Source organism: Oryctolagus cuniculus, chromosome 14 (genome assembly GCF_051225735.1).
Source record: "Oryctolagus cuniculus isolate XC-2025 breed Fujian yellow rabbit chromosome 14, ASM5122573v1, whole genome shotgun sequence".
Taxonomy (NCBI): domain Eukaryota; kingdom Metazoa; phylum Chordata; class Mammalia; order Lagomorpha; family Leporidae; genus Oryctolagus; species Oryctolagus cuniculus.
In genome coordinates this window covers 42,922,226-42,940,165 of record NC_142880.1, presented here as the reverse complement: position 1 = coordinate 42,940,165, position 17,940 = coordinate 42,922,226, and the positions used below count along the sequence as shown (strand labels likewise).

Below are 17,940 nucleotides of genomic sequence, written 5' to 3'. Positions count from 1 at the left end.
TTTTCTTCCCTCCATTCTTCCCTCAATCCCTCCTCCTTCCTTCTTTTTTCCTTTAATTTTTGTAGTAACATACTTTCTTTTTTTTTTTTAAAGATTTTATTTATTTATTTGAGAGGTAGAGTTACAGGCAGTGAGAGGGAGAGATAGACAGAAAGGTCTTCCTTCCATTGGTTCACTCCCCAAATGGCTGCAACGGCTGGAGCTACGCTGATCCGAAGCCAGGAGCCAGGTGCTTCCTCCTGGTCTCCCATGTGGGTGCAGGGCCCAAGCACTTGGGCCGTCCTCCACTGCCTTCCCGGGCTATAGCAGAGAGCTGGACTGGAAGAAGAGCAGCCAGCACTAGAACCGGGTGCCCATATGGGATGCTGGTGCAGCAGGTGGAGGATTAACCAAGTGAGCCACGGCGCCGGGCCCCTATAGTAACATACTTTCAATTTACTTTATAACTGTAGGCTTAATGCAAGAGTAACCATAATTTTCAACGATAAAAAGCATAAAGACCACTGTTTTCTACAGGGATAGAGACAAGGGCTACAAACAATAATCAAATCATAAGATGTCAGTTTCATTCTTATACTTTTCTTTTTTTAAAGATTTGTTTATTTATTTGAAAGAATTACACAGAGAGAGAAGGAGAGGCAGAGAGAGATCTTCCCTCCGCTGGTTCATTCCCCAGATGGCCGCAATGGCCAGAGCTGTGCCTATCCGAATCCAGGAACCAAGAGCTTCTTTGGGGTCTCCCACACAGGTACAGGGGCCCAAGGACTTGGGCCATCTTCTACTGCTTTCCCAGCCCATAGCAAAGAGCTGGATTGGAAGTGGAGCAGCCGGGACCTGAACTGGTGCTCATATGGGATGCTGGCAGTGCAGGCGGAAGCTTTACCTGCTACGCCACAGTGCTGGCCCCCATTCTTATACTTTTTCGTATCGTATTCTATATTAACTACCACGTATCAGAAAACTTATAATGTTTGTCTTTTTGGGACTTTTTTCATTAAGCATAATTATCTCCAGTTGTATCCACTTCTTAAATAATTTACTGTTGAAATTTTATATAGAACTGGTTGGTTTATTTTCAGAAAGGAGAGGTCCAGACACTTTTCTTAACTCTATAATCTGAGTAATATACCCCAAAATAAAATTCATGTAGGACATCGTGGAAAAGTTGCCCATGTAGCTCTGTTTTCCTCAAGAGAATAAAGCCACACACAAACTCCAGATCCTTTCTTTTCAAAGGAAGCTTAAAAGAGGCAGATTCAGAAAAGATGGATTTTTGCATCACATGGACAGAGATGCTTCTGAATAAATGCTGGTGCTGTGGCAGATGTGGTGGAAAACAGAAATTAGGACACTTAGGTGGACAAGAAGTATGTGTACCTCTGGTTCCTAAGTAAGGTGTGTGTGTGGGTGGTGTGTTAGGGTCTCTGAAGCACAGGGGATTATTTCCTGCTAGGGAAAACATGTATCTAAGAATGCCCAATGCCCTGTGTCCCTCTCTGATCTGAGATTGTGCAGATGTGGACTGGGGTAGGGAGAGCCACCAGCAGTGACCAGGAGGCCACTCTCTCACTCCTGCGCCCCGCAGCAGTGAATTCACTTTCACTTGGTACCTGGAACTCTGTCAAGATCATGGGGAACATGCATCTGGGAATTTAGTGAAAATTTAAGTGTATAAATGTATGTGCATGTGTGAGTGTGGGGCATGACAAAATAGCAGATAATGTATCTCAGGCATCTACTGCATTCCAGTCTTTACACTGAGTCAGAAACTCCTGCATATTAACGTAATGAATCTTTACAGCTCTGTAGCATTTATCATCTCTGTTTTGTCCATGGAGAAGTTAAGATTTAGAGACAGTAAGTGATTTGCCCATGATTCCTGGCTACTAAGTGGTGAAGCTGGTGTCAGAATCACATTGATCTGTTGTGGGGTGAGTGCCGACCTCTGGGGATTCCTGTGGTTAGATTCTGTGTTTGGGAGTCCTTCTGGTGCCTGGATGAAACTGGAAAATAAAGACTGAACTCAAAATAAGGGCTGCTCCCTTGCATGAGTTCATTGGTTTGTGTTTCTCAGGTGCCTGGTGAAGCAGGCTTGTGCCTGCATGGGTCATCCCGGTGTTACACAAGGCAGGAGCACCGGCCATGACTTCATTCTGACCTTTAGCTTATCTCCATAGATTTATAATCTGGGACAAGTAACACACCTCCTCATGTCCCAGTTTTCTAATCATCTGCAACGATCTAATAATAATCCCCATTGCATGAGGTTGTTGACTGACCTCCACTGACACGTCCAGCACATAATAAGTAATTTATTATTACCATGTTTCGTGCATGCAAGTTTTAAAGGATTAAAAGCAGTACTAGGAGGATGTAGATGTGGTTAACAACAGGGAGGTTAGGTAGAGCAATGATTTAGCGTTGTCCAGCTACTCCCCACATGACACAGTTATGTTGAATTTTAGAAGGTCTACATATCTAATGTGTACTAATGTTTGGATGAAAAATAGTGGATAAATAGAGAAGTTCTGTGCTTACACAATGATATTTCACCCAAGGTGTTTTATTAAAACCTTAAGGATCCACTTCTCTCTGATCCTCCTCCTGGAACCGTAGGACTTTCAACATATGCAGCCAATTTGTTCTAGCTACCTGGCAGACTTATTTTGGATTTCAGTTATTCTCTAAGCAGGAGAATGGTTTCCACTCATCTGTTTCTGTAGTTGTTTAGCATCTGTCAGCACTTTCACTATGAAATTATATTTTCAGTGGCTTCTAATCCTGATGCAGAAATTTGCTGCACGCTGTGACTTGGCAGGGGTACCTCAGTTCTGAAGCAATTAAAAATAAATAAAATTGGATAAATATTTCAGGGAATTATTTTTTACCTTCTTATTCAAAAAATGCTATTTTCTTTGCAATTTCACTTTTATTTTGGGATTAAGATCCAAGTAGTCAAATATTTCTTAAGGTGTAATTATTATAATTGTAATTAGAGTCAAATGTAAGACTCCAGTGGCTTCCTTCAAGGTTTATATAATGGTTGTTAATCAAATTTGCATCAAGAAGTATTATTGGTTGTATATTTGTTACATGTTTATAGATCCTCAGATTAAAGGATTTAAATATATTATTTTATATAGCTAGTACTTTCTTCTATAATTCACTGTCATTTATTTGATCACATTTTTCATATATATACTTACATCATTATTACTAGTGATATCATCATGATAATTGAAAAACTTATATCCAACCTTAAAAATTAGGTGTTATGTTATTTTGGGTTGTTTCTAATGATTAATTCCATGGGATTTAGCAAATAGACTTAAAAATATTCTAAAATATCTGTGCTTGGTTGTTATTTTAGAATAGGGGTTCTCCATCATGGTTCTATTGGCACTTTTGGTCTGGATAATTGTGGGTGTGTGTGGGTAGGTGGGGGCTCTGTCCCAGGTATCGTAACTGTCAGTGGCTTCCCTGACTTCTACCCACGAGATGCCAGTAGCAAACACAAAGTTATTACCCAAATGTCCTCAAGAGTAGAATCACCCCTGGTCAAGAATAACTGCTTTATAATATTAATTTTTTACTTGCCATTATGAGTAGTATCTTCAAATGTTTAATATCTGCCAAATAAATTTATAGTGAATACATAAAAATATGGCTTGGCCAGTTGAAGGTTCTGTTGGGTCAGATAATGAGACTAACTTCTGATAGTGCCTTGTCTTCGTAATCTGTTGAAAGAAGCTAAATTATTAAGCAAGTTAGTTGTGGGAAATAAATTCAGTTACTGTGATATATTTACTGTTTCTTTGTTTCAGTGTTTGTAACACTAATTCACAAACACAAAGCTATTCTCTTTCGTTAGATGTGATTTCACCTTAATAGTTCCATGAGAATCATTTATAATATTGTATTGGACTGTCAGAGGGGCATAGTAATGGGTACAGACACAAATTTGTCCACTCAAAATTTATAGTATTGAAGAGAGTATAAAATAACAAGGACCCTGGGAAGCAGTGGTGATGGCTCCAGTTACTGGATTTTGCCATTCGGACGGGAGACCTGGATTGAATTCTCAGCTCCCAGCTTTGGCTCAGCCCAGATTGCTGTTTGTGGACATTTGGGGAGTGAACCAGCTGATGTTAGTGTGTATACTCTCTCTTTGTCTCTCTGCCTCTCAATGAATAAATGTTAAGAAGTAATATTATACTTCTTGAGAAGGATGTTAAGAGATGTGCTGTGGGCATCCCTAATTTCATAAAAAGCTGTTGAAGCTTAAACTCTCAGGCTGCTCATTTAGAGACTCCTTCTGAAGTCTAATTTTGTGTTTGTAAATTTTTACTCTTTTTCTTGAAAAGTGCTCCCATGAATTGTGTAGGCTTAAGGCCCAACAACCTGAGTCTATCACTGAGCAGGAGAGAATCACTCTGTGTTTATGATGGAATAAACATAAAGATAAACATAAAAATAAAAATAAAGAGAGATCTGTATTTTTAAGATTTCTTTCTTTTTTTCTTTTGTTTGAAAATTACAAATGTGGGGGAGCAGAAGAGATCTTGCATCCTCTGGTTCTCTCCCCAAATGGCTGCAAAGGCCAGGGCCGGGCTGGGCCAAAGCCAGGAGCCATGAGCTTCCTTTGGGTCTCCCATGTGGGGCAGGGGCCCAAGCACTTTGGGCTATCCTCTGCTGCTTTCCTAGGCGCAGGGAGGTGGATTGGAAGTAGAGCAGCTGGGTCTTGAACCAACGTCCATATAGGATGCTGGCATCACAGATGGCAGCTTCACGTGCTACACCACAGCACCATCCCCTAGGAGAGACCTTTGAAAGATGGACACACATAGATCATCTTTGCTTGCACATAAATACGGTCATGGACATCTATTCCTCCACTGCAAACAAGAGAATTGAATCTCAGGGAGCTGCCATTTTTGTCTGCTTCCCAGCCATTTTTATTTCTTTGTATACAAAGAGAATCCATAGCACCTGTTTTGATAGGGCACCATCTATTTTGTGATTTAAAATGTGACATGGTGTATATAGCACAGAGTGCTAAAAATGGAATTTTGAAATACTACTAAAAATGAAATGATGCTCAATGGTTACAGATGTCTGATTAAATGGAACAGGCCTTGGGTGCCGAGGACAGAGCATAAGGGAAAAAGAGAGGAATGTGTGTGCAAGATTTGGTGGGGAAGTAAAGAGGAATTGGGTACGGGAAAATGTGGAATTGCTAGGTGGAAAGGACATGGTGGAAACATATGGGCAGGGGTCACTTTCAAGGGCACAAGGAAAAGAGATCAGCAGGGTAAACCTGAGGCTGTCTGGGAGTCTTGCCACACTTACTGGACACTGGTGATAGTGTCTGCTGCAATCTAGGGATTGCTTGACCCCCCAAGTACAATTTCCCTCACTAGCAATCTGTCTACTTTTGGAATGATCTTCAGAATGCACAAGCTTGACTCTGCATCTTTTTGGGGAGAATTAAATTACAAATTCATGAGCTTCCTTTCTTTTTGCAATTTGTTACAGCTTTAAGAGATCCTCGGTTTTACTCCTGCCCCATCTACAAGAAGCCAGTTCGAACGGACTTGAACTACATTGCCGCTGTGGACCTCAGGACGGCTCAGGCCCCTGAACACTGGGTGCTCCGTGGGGTCGCCCTTCTCTGTGATGTCAAGTAACACAAGGGATGTCCCACACCCAATACTTCAGAAGTTACCAGATCCAAATTATTGTAACCTTCATTACTCTATGAGTGTGGATGGTGTAGACATCATGTTACTTGTGCAGTTAGTGAGCTACATAGCTTTTCTCCACTCATTAGTTGGATGCTTAATTGCATTTTACCTGTTTCTTCATTTTGATCAATTTAGTGATTTGAAATAAAATGTGGAGACTAGTGCACTAGGACAGGGAATTAAGCTACCACTTGAGATGCTAGAACTCCATATTAGAGTGCCACATAGGGTTCTTGGCTGCTCCTCTTCCAGTCCAGCTCCCTGCTAATGTGTCTGGAGAAGTAGTAGAAGTGGCCCTAGTATTTGGGCCCCTCCCACCTATGGGAGAGACCTGGATAGAGTTCTGGCTCCTGTCTTTCTTCTGGCCTAGTCCAGGACTAGGCCATTTGGGGAGTGAATGACTAATAGATGGAAGATGTTTTTCTCTCTCCATCTCCTCCCCCACCCCATCACTCTGTCTTTCAAATAAATAACATAAATCTTAAAAAAGGAAGTAAAATTTACAACTTCCTAATGAAGTGTGGCCCTCCAATCTACAATAATGTATTTTCTTCTTACTTCAACTCTAAATAATGACTAGGTTGAGCAGAGAGCATTTTCCTTGAAGGGATTAACCTTCTGTTAACAGGGTTCTGGTTCATAGTTCAAAAAAACAAGTTTGTGCTAATTTTGCTCCCATTGCCTTTCGAATTTAGATAAAATTGAGAGATTTATTGTTAGAACTTCAAGCAGAAAATTCAAATGACTTCTAAAATAGAAGGAAATAGAAGAATTAATTAAAAATATAGGTGGACAATCACATAAACCTATAGAATAATGTTCAATCCCATTTATAGTTGATAATGAGACACTGACTTATATAATAAAAAAATTAAACCTGAAAGTGAATCATAGTGTGGTATCTATGTAGCTGATATACTTAGAAATCGCTAGAGCAATGTACCTTGACCTAATCCTTTTGTAAAATAGTGTTAAAGGGGACCAGTGTTGTGACATAGCCGGTAAAGCTGCTGCCTGCAACGCAGCATCGCATATGGACTCCAGCTCATATCTTGGCTGCTCCACTTCCAATCCAGCTCCCTGCTAATAGCCTGGGAAAAGCAATGAAAGATGGCCCAAGTACTTGGGACCCTGCAACCCACCTGGCTCCTGACTTCAGTCTGGCTCCTGACTTCAGTCTGGCCCAAGCCCCAGCTGTTGTTGTCATCTGGGAAATGAACCAGCAGATGGAAGCTTGCTTGCTCTCTCTCTCTAACTCTGACATTTAAAAAAAAATACATCTTAAAAAAATTAAATGAAACAAAGAGCCTTAAATATGTTTACATGCTTTGGGCCTTATTTTCTCAATACCAAGTGTTGTAGTTTGGAAGTTATTTGGCTCTTAAACTCATGTGGGACTTTAACACCCAGGGTCATGGTTTAGTGGTACTGGGAAAGTAGGGACTTGATCCATTTATGATGTTGAATGCATGTGCTTAGAAGTTCATTCTCAACAAGAGGGCTGATTATGAAAGCCAGATGGGACATAGCCACTCCCTGCTTTAGCTCACCACATAATTGTTTCTCCATTCACTCTACCAGTGCCAACTTCCATCTTTGCCAGATGGGACAAACCAGTGGTGCCTACCTGATGCTGGCCTGTGAACTTCCAAAAACAATGAACCAAAATAAATCTTCCTTCATGGGTAGATCCTCTGAGGTCTAGCGGTTAAAAAAACAACACTCAACAGAAACATTTTAAAAGGCTAAAAACAAGTTATATGTGAAATTACATTTAGTAACAGAAAATAATGGAAATGTCCTACATGTTCAATAGTAAGTCTATGTTTAAGAAAATTAGGACATATTAGGCAGCCATCAAAAACAGTATTGAGGGGGCTGGCACTGAAGCATACTGGGTAAAGCTGCCACCTTCAGTGCCAGTATTCCATATGGGTGCCAGTTTGAGTTACGGCTGCTCCACTTCGATCCAGCTCTCTGCAATGGCCTGGAACGCAGTAGAAGATGGCCCAGGTCCTTGGGCGCCTGCACCCACTTGCGAGATATGGAAGAAGCTCCTGGCTCTTGGCTTTGGATTGGTGCAGCTCCGGCTGTTGTGGCCAACTGGGGAGTGAACCAGCAGATAGAAGACTTTCTCTCTCTCTGCCTCTCCTTCTCTCACTGTCTTTCAAATAAATAAATAAATCCATTGAAGATTTTTATAATAAGGAAATGGCAAACATATGCCAATAAGTGAAAAATATAACTTATAAACAGTGAAAATGCTGTATGACTGTAAAGCATCTTTGTGGACAATGTTTAGTCAATAACAGAAAAATAAAAATAAAAATAAGTGTGACAATATGATAAAGGTTCGGTTGACCTGGAACAAAATATGATTAGAAGAAAAAAATAGGGGATTTCATTTATTTTTTATTAACTAAGAAGAATATGCTCTAAGGGACTTTTTGTGCATTTTTTATTTTAAATTCAGATTATAAATTATAAACTGCTTCATCTATGGCTTATCAACTTGAACTTGGTCAGGTATTGAGTTAAAATTTGCATTTCATAGACATTGGTTAAGACCTGGATCTGTATAACTGCATGTTTTTCTGTGATAAAAGGATTCAGTCAGGGAGGGACTACCAGGAGACAGGTGTGGGTCCCTTGCACTAGGCTTTGCCCTGTGAGCAACATCATTATTTTCTGCTGTTATAATGAGAGCTAAGCCCAGTGGCTCCAGTGACTCCTCCCCATCTCCAGGACACTGTTTCATCTGAGCAACTTCTTTTAGTGTGGGTTAATGTATTGGATTGTGATAAAGCAATCATTTTATTTTGAAGAACAAATGAAGAAAATGTGAACAAGTGGTGAATGAATACAAAATGGTTAGTAAATGCCTAAATTGTAATTGTTTATTTAAAAGCAGGTTATTTGGGACTGGAGTTGTGGTGTAGTGGGTGAAGCCTCCACCTGTGACTCTGGCATCCCATAGAGGTTCTGGTTCAAGTCCTCGCTGCTCTACTTCTGATCCAACTCCCTGCTGATAGCCTGGGAAAAGCAGCAAAAGATGACCCAAATACTTAGGCCTCTTCCACCCACATGGGGGACCCAGATGAAGCTCCTGGCTTATGGGTTTTGCTTGGCTCAGCCCTGGCCATTTCAACCACCTGGGGAGTAAACCAAGATGGAAGATCTCTTTGTCTCTTCCTCTATTCCTATAACTCTGACTTTCAAATAAATAAATCTTAACAAAACAAATAAAAATAAAAGAGGGATATTCACTAAAAAGTAGCCATAAAAGTTTCAAAACTTGGATTTTGATAGGGTAACTTGAAAATGCATAACATATAATTTTGTGATACATACCTGTTAGTATGTATAAGTGTATGTGAGTCTTGAAGACCCAATATAGGAAAAGACACTGTGGAAACAATCAGAAAATTTTAGGTACTTGTTCAGCAAGGACCATCTCTAAAGCAGTGATGAGCCAGCGAGGCCCCTTGCTGCCCAGCACCCCGCCTCTACCCCTGCTCCATCTCTGACACCAAAGCCCCATGGGCATTGTACAGAATCAGACAGGCAGGAGACACTGATTGAATCTTCCAGGTGATGAAGTCTCAGACTGCCTTGGACTTGGGGAAAATGAGAGTGAGGGGCCTGGTACCATCGCTGAGCAACAGAACAGTCTTTACCATCTGTTTCAATACTGATGTGTTAAAAATTATTTAGTTCATATCTCCTGTGTGTCAGGAATCATGCTGTGCTGGTGGTTCAATGGTGAGAAAAAAGTCACAGAACCTGACCTATGGTTATCTTCTTAGCATTATATCTATGAAATACATGAAATTTGTTCTCTTTATCTTGATAAAGGTTAAAAAATTCTCTCAGGAGTAGATTCAGAAAATAAGACATTGATCAGATGTATAGTTTTATATATTTTCAGTGGATGATTGTACAAGAGTACTTAAAAAAGCTCATGAAAAAATGGAATGAGAAGATAAGTTTATTTAGGTGCAAAAATATTTTGAAGTCAGTGCATTTTTCATATATATATTTTCCATGAATGTTTTGAAGACCCTTCCTGTAACATGGCATATGTGAGGTATATGGATAAAACTCAAAATTGTGGGCAGAGTGCTCTGAAGGAAATACGGGCTGTCGTGAGTGAGAATAACAAGGGAGACAGCAGCACTTCAGCTAAATCACAGTTTAGCAGGCAGAAGTCACACTATAGTGTCCCCATTTATTTTTAATGAAGGACACAGAATCTTAACAGTAGTGAGGTGCTCCGTTGAGCTAGAGCAGCCTCTGCACATCCGTGCCTGGATTTGCTCTGACTTTCTGGTTCTCTTGTACCAACCACACCTTCTTGTGACCCTATGTGTGCAAGGAAGTTCTTATGTCATAAAGAACTGTCCTTTGCTGCTCAGGGCATACATTGCCCTTCTGTCGAACCTGCCTCAGCCTTCTCTTCCTTTCAGGAAATACTGAAAAACCTGGAATCAACTGAACATCAGGGAGACTATGTCTGCATGGGAGGACAAAACAGAGCCATGGTCTAGGTGTTTCTGAGCAATATCTGCACTCAGGATGCTGTTCACCTGCAGAGACCTAATTTGACTGGGCCATAAAGAAAGGCAGCTTTGAGGAGGTGACATCTAAATTTAGATCTGAACTTGAAAAGGAAAGCATCTCAGACACAGAAGTGCTAGGGATTGACCTCTTGCTCCCTAGATGGAGAAGGTGAGCACGGAGTCGGATGGGAGAGTGACAGGACAATGCGAGGAGTAGAAGGCTGAATGGGGCTGCTTACTCAAGGTAATGTCACACCTAGTCATGATGGTTGCCCATGGAGAGTAGCAGCTGATGGAAATCAAGTGTGTCTAAGTCATTGGGATGACTTTGTGTTAAATGCTATGTTCAGTGGAAAAATCCTTTTGTAAAGAATTCAGCATCAAGAGATGTGATGAGACACTGCACATCTTGTAGTTAAGTAGCTTGTAGGATTCTATAGTTTAGACGAGATACATAGTATCAGTAGTGTCATTATCAGTAAATTTTTGTTTGGCAAGGCAACATTTTATAAGACTAAATATGTGAGTGCATACTGATAAAGTGGAGCCTTAAATTTTTGCAACACAAAAACTTTATTAATGATAAAAATAATAAAATATGTCTTTGAACAATTTTAAAGTCAATATTTCCCCAAGAAAATCAGTGGTACACCCCTTTCCCTTGAAATTGTCTTGATGCATTACTTAATTTTAACTTTAAAAATTTTTAATAATTTTCTCTTGCAAGTATTAGGAATGATTTTATTGTTCAATAGGGTGACTATAGATAAGGGTGGGAGTGTGGTTACGGTGGGAAGAATCACTGTGTTCCTGAAGTTGTCTTTATGAAATGCATGAAGTTTGTGTACCTTAAATAAAAGGTTTCTTGGGGAAAAAGGGATGATTCAGAAGCAGTAGAACAGTGTTAAAGACACACTAATGCTAAACAGAAGCTTTCTTCTTCATAATAGAAGAATATAAAATAAGAGAATAATATAAAAAGAATAGGAATGGAAATCACTTCCTTATATTGTTTTAAAGACAGAAGAAAGGATTTTAAATGTTTTCTCTTAAGTAAATCAAAAGTGTTTGAAGTGATAGAAATGTTTACACTGATTGGAACATTACAAAACATACATGTATCAAAATATCATGTGGTACCTCATAAATATGTACAATTGTGTATTAGTGGAAAATGATACTGTACAACTGGTTACTGTTGGTTAGTAGCCTCTGTCAGCACATCAAAATAATGCCTCTTAAGAGGAAATAGATGGTAAGCTTGTACTCACAGTGTGGTCTTCTGTGTTGGGTGCGTGGTTTGGAAAAATCAAGAAACACATCAGTAGATTTTGAAAACCCAAGGAAGTCTTGGAGTGTTCTCAAGACTTATGCATTCTAGTCAATGCTTGACATCTGTTCTGTCCAATATGTGCCTGTCAGCTGTCCACAAGTATTGCCAATAAAAGAGAATAGGGAAGACTTGAAAATCAACTTCAGAATCAAATATAAGATTTGGCTAAAAAACGGAGTATCCACAAACATGCTCTGGGCTATGAATGGCAAGAGTTACCCTGTGTTGCTTGGCATTTTTTTTTTTTTGATTAATACTTTTATTACTATGTAATGTTCCTTTTTGTGCTTTATCAAGCACAAGTCTTACAGGTGAGGTTTATTGGTTTATTCTGTGTTGTACTTTAGACAAAATTAATTTATTAATACAAGAGTAGAATGTGTTGCTTGTTTAACCTGTACCCTGAGAGACTTTTCTGTTTCTGATCTTCAGCCTGGAAATAAATAAAAAAAAAAAAAAAAAAAAAAAAAAAAAAAAAAAAAAGAAACAAAAACTAAGCAGCCTGGTAGAGGTATTTGGGGACAGAATCCCATTCTCTCCTTATTTGCATGAGAATACAGAGACTCGGTGGGATGGAAGGATCCTGAAAGGTGGAAGAAAATATCCTGAATGGGTCTATGATGAATGAGAAGTAGCCTCAGGTTTTCAGATACACTGTTAGAATTCATTTATTAGCAGTAACCCTGGCCAATCAAGACAATAAATTGATCTCCAAACTCTTCAAATAAGCCTTTTAAAATGGCCTCTTTATTTCCTGGATTTCAATTTTTCATTATGAAATGAAAGCAATGCTATGACGTAAAGTCATAATTTCAACATGTTAAGGGATTTAATCAGAATTCTTATAAAAGTCCTAATGCTCCTCTCTCTGTCTGGCCTGGGCTAATGAGTATGCTTTCTATGCCTTCCTCGTGTCGTCTCTGATTTAGGACTCCATTTAGTTTTCCAGGGCTCTGGATTTATGGGCATGCTTAATTGTTTCCAACTTTGAGTTTATGTTGGTTGGGTAAAAAGCCAAGATTGGGAGCCTTGTCCTCTCTTTAATTTGCATGCCAAATTGTATTTTGCACTGGGTAATATGTTATTGCTCCTTGCTGTGTGTCTTGTGGGGAGAGCCAAGACATATTGTGTAGCTCGATGCTTTGCCCCTTTTCCAGTAGTGTTTTATGATTACCATAATACCTTTCTTCATTTATTTCTTCACTTAGGCTAATATGCATAGCATTCCTATCAAATGTGGTCACAAACAGACTTGCCTGGAAAGCCAATTAAATATTCCTCAGTGCTTGCACAGGAGTCGATTTTAATAAGGCCGCATAGAGTGTTCATTCTGAGGAGCTGAGATGGAGAAAGCTTAAATGTGATGAAGAACACTGGGGAGACTCCCAGGAAAGTCATGGAAGGGAAGACCAGTGAAGGATTAGGCACCAAACCTGTGCTGCTGCTGACCCTGAACACGTCTGCCTCCTGCTGAGCACAGTTTCAAATTCACTCTTGAGCTTCACTGTGCTCAATGCAGTCATCTGTGATGTATCCAGTTGTAAATTATTCATGCAAATACTTAAAGCAAATCCCAGGAGACCTGCAGAAAAGGAGCTTATAAAACATTTTTGTGTTTTTATCATTTGAAAAGTGATCATTTACATGCACCAGTGCAATTTTTTTTATATTCTAGCAAATAGTGAATATGTTTTTAATATTTCATGAACAGAACACTTTGGTGTTGTTCACATTTTATATCCCCTGGTACCATTTTGGTACCACTGATGCCAAAGATACAAATGAGGGTCATTTTAAAAGATGATCAGTATAAGTTGGATCATATTCTTGGAAAACAAAAGCTTTTTTCCTAGATATTTTTGTTTATGTTAGAAATCAGAAAATTGAATGTTAACTGGAAAACATAATGTGATGTTTTAGCCTACTTTGGTCTATTTTTACTAGTTTGCTTTCCTAATCTTCCTTTTCCCATGCTGAAAGTTTAGTAGTCTTCAGTGGAAAAAATGAGATCATGTTATTTGACCCATATTCATATTTATATCATTTAGAGATGAGGAATTCTCTGCATTTGAGTGAGGATGGAATAATAACTGAATTTCTCCAAACTGATGTTAGAGGAATAGAATCATTGATGACTTAGTTATTTTGGTCTCTGCTAATGCCAACATTTGCATTTAGATGTATTTCTCATACAAAATATGTTCTAAAATGTATGACTTGTGTGTAAATGAAAATTAACTAGGTTATTTTAGGAAAATTTAATCTTCTTTTATAAAATATAAATGAGTCTTTAAGTGCATGAAGAACAGAATGGAGCATCATTTTGGATTTGACTAGACTTTAACAATATCATTTTTTAAATTTTTAGTTAAAAATTTTTAACACATATAAAAATTGTACATATTTGTGGGGTGCAGTGTGATGTTTTGATACATTGTGTAATATCCATAACAGGCTCTTCATAATTTATAAATATGAGAGTACTTAAAAACTTTGTGGAAATATGGGATTAAAAAATGCTTATTTTGGTGTAAAAAAATTCTAGAATCCCTGCACTCTCCTGTCACAGTATGAGTTTTCCATGAACTTTATGAGGACAGAATAGAGTTTTTTGCACTAAAATTAGCTTACTTAAGAATTCCAGTTCCCACTAGCTTTTTGAAGTATTCTCGTGTATCTCACAGAAGAAATACTACAACTGAATCTTGCAGCAGCCTTTGGTGCTTGTCTGTATCTTGCTACAGTGACAAATTTGTGATTGTCCTGGGATGCAGTCCATACAGACAATCTTGCTATGGGAGAGCATTTGATGGTGGGTTAGAATCCTTATCCTTGGAATTAGAGGATCTGCAGCCTGTCATTGAAATCCTAAGGTCGTTCTTGGGGTTAGATTGAATGGGACGAACCTTTGCCAAGTTGTGAAACCCTCATATTGCATTTTTGTATAAAGACCCCTTCCTCTGCCTTGTAGCCACCTTCAGCAATATCCTATGCTCTCCTCAGATGGAATTGCTGATGGTGTAAGATGAGAGCCCCTTGGAGGAATATTGCAGTTAGAGACCTAAATGCAGAGACCTTGGCTTGTTATGCCTCACTGGCCTAGACTACTTCTTCACCCTTCAGCAAAACAGCCAGAATTTTTTGCAAGCAAAAGCATGTTTGTGCCATGGGAGACAGTTGATGCAGACAATCGATGCCTATATGGGATGCCTGCACTGCAGGCCATAGCTTAACCTGCTGTGACATAGTGCCAGACCCTAGAAAATTTTTAAAAAATATATTGGTAACAGGGGAGCGGCAAGATAGCGGAATAGGAAGGGATCACACTGATAGTCCGGGAAGAGACAGTTTAATAAAAGTGGAGATACTACAGGTTCAAGGAAGAGTAGGGGAAGAAACAGCAGAGGAAACTCTTCTGGAACTAGTGATTCACAGTGGACCTGTGTGGAGAGTGTGGGAGCCCACACCAGTGGCAGAATCAACACACCAGCGCTGGAACGCGAGGTGAGCTGAACCTCAATAGTCTGAGACACTGGCAGGCAAGCGGAAAGAGGAGACTAGAGGTAACGAGGCTTGAAACCCCGTGGGGAAAAGTTCACCAGGCTAACTAGGAGAGGAAAAAAAAAAGTGACCGATATGGACACGAGTTTCTCTCTCTCTCTGCTCACCTCTCAAAGGCGAGCAAGACAAAGAGCAGGCGCCATTTTGGACATACGTCATAAGCGGGGCAACCTCAGGGCTGTGCCCGCCCACAGCCAAGAAGAAAAACCTGACTTTGGGGTGTGTGTGTGTGTGTGTGTGTGTGAAATAACAGGAGATTAGGACCTAGTGAATGTGTGGTGCTAATGAACTGAGACTGTGAAAAAAGAGAAGGTGGGTGAGAGAACTCACGGAATTCACGTGAGTACTCTCCAGAGACACTACAAATCAGTAACCTTGGCAATCCAGTGGGAGACTGCAGGAGAATTTGAGCCCACACTGAGGTCAGTACAGATTCCCTGTGTGGTCCTTGGGAAAGAGCTTCTTATCTCTGGCTCCTGTGGGTATATCATTCCCCTGCTAACTACCTCCAATTCTGCTCAGCTGTGTGGAATTACTTCCCTTTTGAATCAAAGAAAGAAAGAAAGAAAGAAAGAGAGAGAGATTTACCACACCTAACCTGGGAGTGTCACCTTTGGCACACCCTTAACCCTGAGGAACCAAACAGAGCTCTCAGGACACACTCATCTCAAGCCTCTAAGGCTCCATCAATAACAGACAGTCCACTTAATACAGTCATAGTATAACAAGAAAAAACACCACAGTGAGGGAAGAAGAACCCAAAGAATACACAATGCCAAGCAACAAACGCAGAAACCAAGGAAACAAGAACAAGGAAGACAGTATGACACTCCAAATGAACAAGACACCCCAAGCCAAGATTATGAAGATGATGAGATGGAAGAAATGCAAGATACCGATTTCAAAAAATTTATGATAAGAACAATTAGAAGTTTTCAAAAACAAATGCTTGAGCTATGGAATTCCTTACTGGGCAGGATAGAAAATCTCCTTCGAGAAAATGAAATCTTAAGGAGGAATCAAAATGAAACTCAGAAACTAGTAGAACAGGAAAGTGTGATAGTGAAGAGAAATCAAAATGAAATGAAAAACTCAATAGATCAAATGACAAACACATTAGAGAGCCTTAAAAACAGAGTCAGTGAAACAGAAGAGAGAATATAGGACTTAGAAGACAGAGCACAGGAAAGTTTACAGTCAAACCAAAGAAAAGAAAAGAAAATGAAATTAGAAATCTAAAAAATGTAGTTGGGAATCTACAGGATACTATTAAAAAACCCAACATTCGGGTTCTAGGAGTTCCTGAAGGCATGGAGAGAGAGAAAGGATTAGAAGGCCTTTTTAGTGAGATACTTGCAGAGAACTTCCTGGGTTTGGAGAAGGACAGAGATATCCTAGTACAGGAAGCTCATAAAACCCCTAATAAACATGACCAAAACAGATCCTCACCACGACATGTTGTAATCAAACTCACCACAGTGAAACATAAAGAAAAGATTCTAAAATGTGCAAGAGAGAAACGTCAGATTACTCTCAGAGGATCTCCAATTAGATTCACAGCTGACTTCACATCAGAAACCCTACAAGCTAGAAGGGAATGGCGAGACATAGCCCAGGTACTAAGAGAGAAAAACTGCTAGCCCAGAATGTTATATCCTGCAAAGCTCTCATATGTGAATGAAGGTGAAATAGACCTTTCATAGCAAACAGAAATTGAAAGAATTTTTGCAACTCGTCCAGCCCTGCAAAAGATGCTTAAAGATGTGTTACACACAGAAACACAGAAACACGGTCATCACTATGAAAGAAAGTAAAGGAAGGAAACCTCACAACAAAAGATCACAGGAAGTTCAAAGCATATATTAGAAAATATCTTTGGCAAATGGCAGGGCAAGGTTACCACTTATCAATAGTCACATTGAACGTTAATGCCCTGAACTGTCCAGTTAAAAGACACAGATTGGCTGATTGGGTTAAGGCACAAAACCCATTTATTTGCTGCTTACAAGAAACACAGCTTTCCAACAAAGATGCATTCAGACTGAAAGTGAAAGGCTGGAAAAAGATATACCATGCCAACAAAAATGAAAATAGAGCGGGCGTAGGCATTTTAATATTGGACAACATAAACTTTAACACAAAAAATGTTGAGAGAGACAAAGAGGGACACTATATAATGATTAAGGGATCAATTCAACAGGAAGATATAACAATTATCAATGTATATGCACCTAATTACAGGGCACTGGTTTATGTAAAAGATTTGGTAAGGGACTTAAAGGGAAACTGAGACTCCAATACAATAGAACTGGGGGACTTCAATACTCCACTTTCAGAAATAGACAGATCAACAGGACAGAAGACCAACAAGGAGACAGTAGATTTAAATGACACTATAGCCCAGATGGATCTAACAGATATATACAGAACTTTCATCCTACACATAAAGCATTTACATTCTTCTCAGCAGTACATGGAACCTTCTCTAGGATTGACCACATACTAGGACATAAAGCAAGTCTCAGCAAATTCAAAAGAATTAGAATCATATGATGCAGCTTCTCAGACCATAAAGGAATGAAGTTGGAAATTAGCAACTCAGAAACCCCTAGTGCATATGCAAACACATGGGGATTGAACAACATGCTCCTGAATGAACACTGGGTCATAGAAGAAATCCAAGAGAAATCAATAATTTTCTGGAAGTAAATGAGGATAACAGCACAACATACCAAAATTTATG

At 39.4% G+C, this 17,940-nt stretch overlaps 1 protein-coding gene across 2 annotated transcripts in view; it reads left to right on the top strand.

The window, feature by feature from the left end:
* DNAH5 (dynein axonemal heavy chain 5) overlaps positions 1-6,627 on the top strand; it is a 319,159-nt gene extending 312,532 nt beyond the window's left edge. For both annotated transcript variants that reach the window (XM_051853566.3, XM_089312625.1), the window contains exon 79: positions 5,536-6,627. In XM_051853566.3, the coding sequence (XP_051709526.3) occupies positions 5,536-5,687 (152 nt within the window). In that variant the 3' untranslated portion in view covers positions 5,688-6,627. The remainder of the gene's footprint in view (positions 1-5,535) is intronic.
* The last annotated feature ends 11,313 nt before the right edge of the window (positions 6,628-17,940 follow it).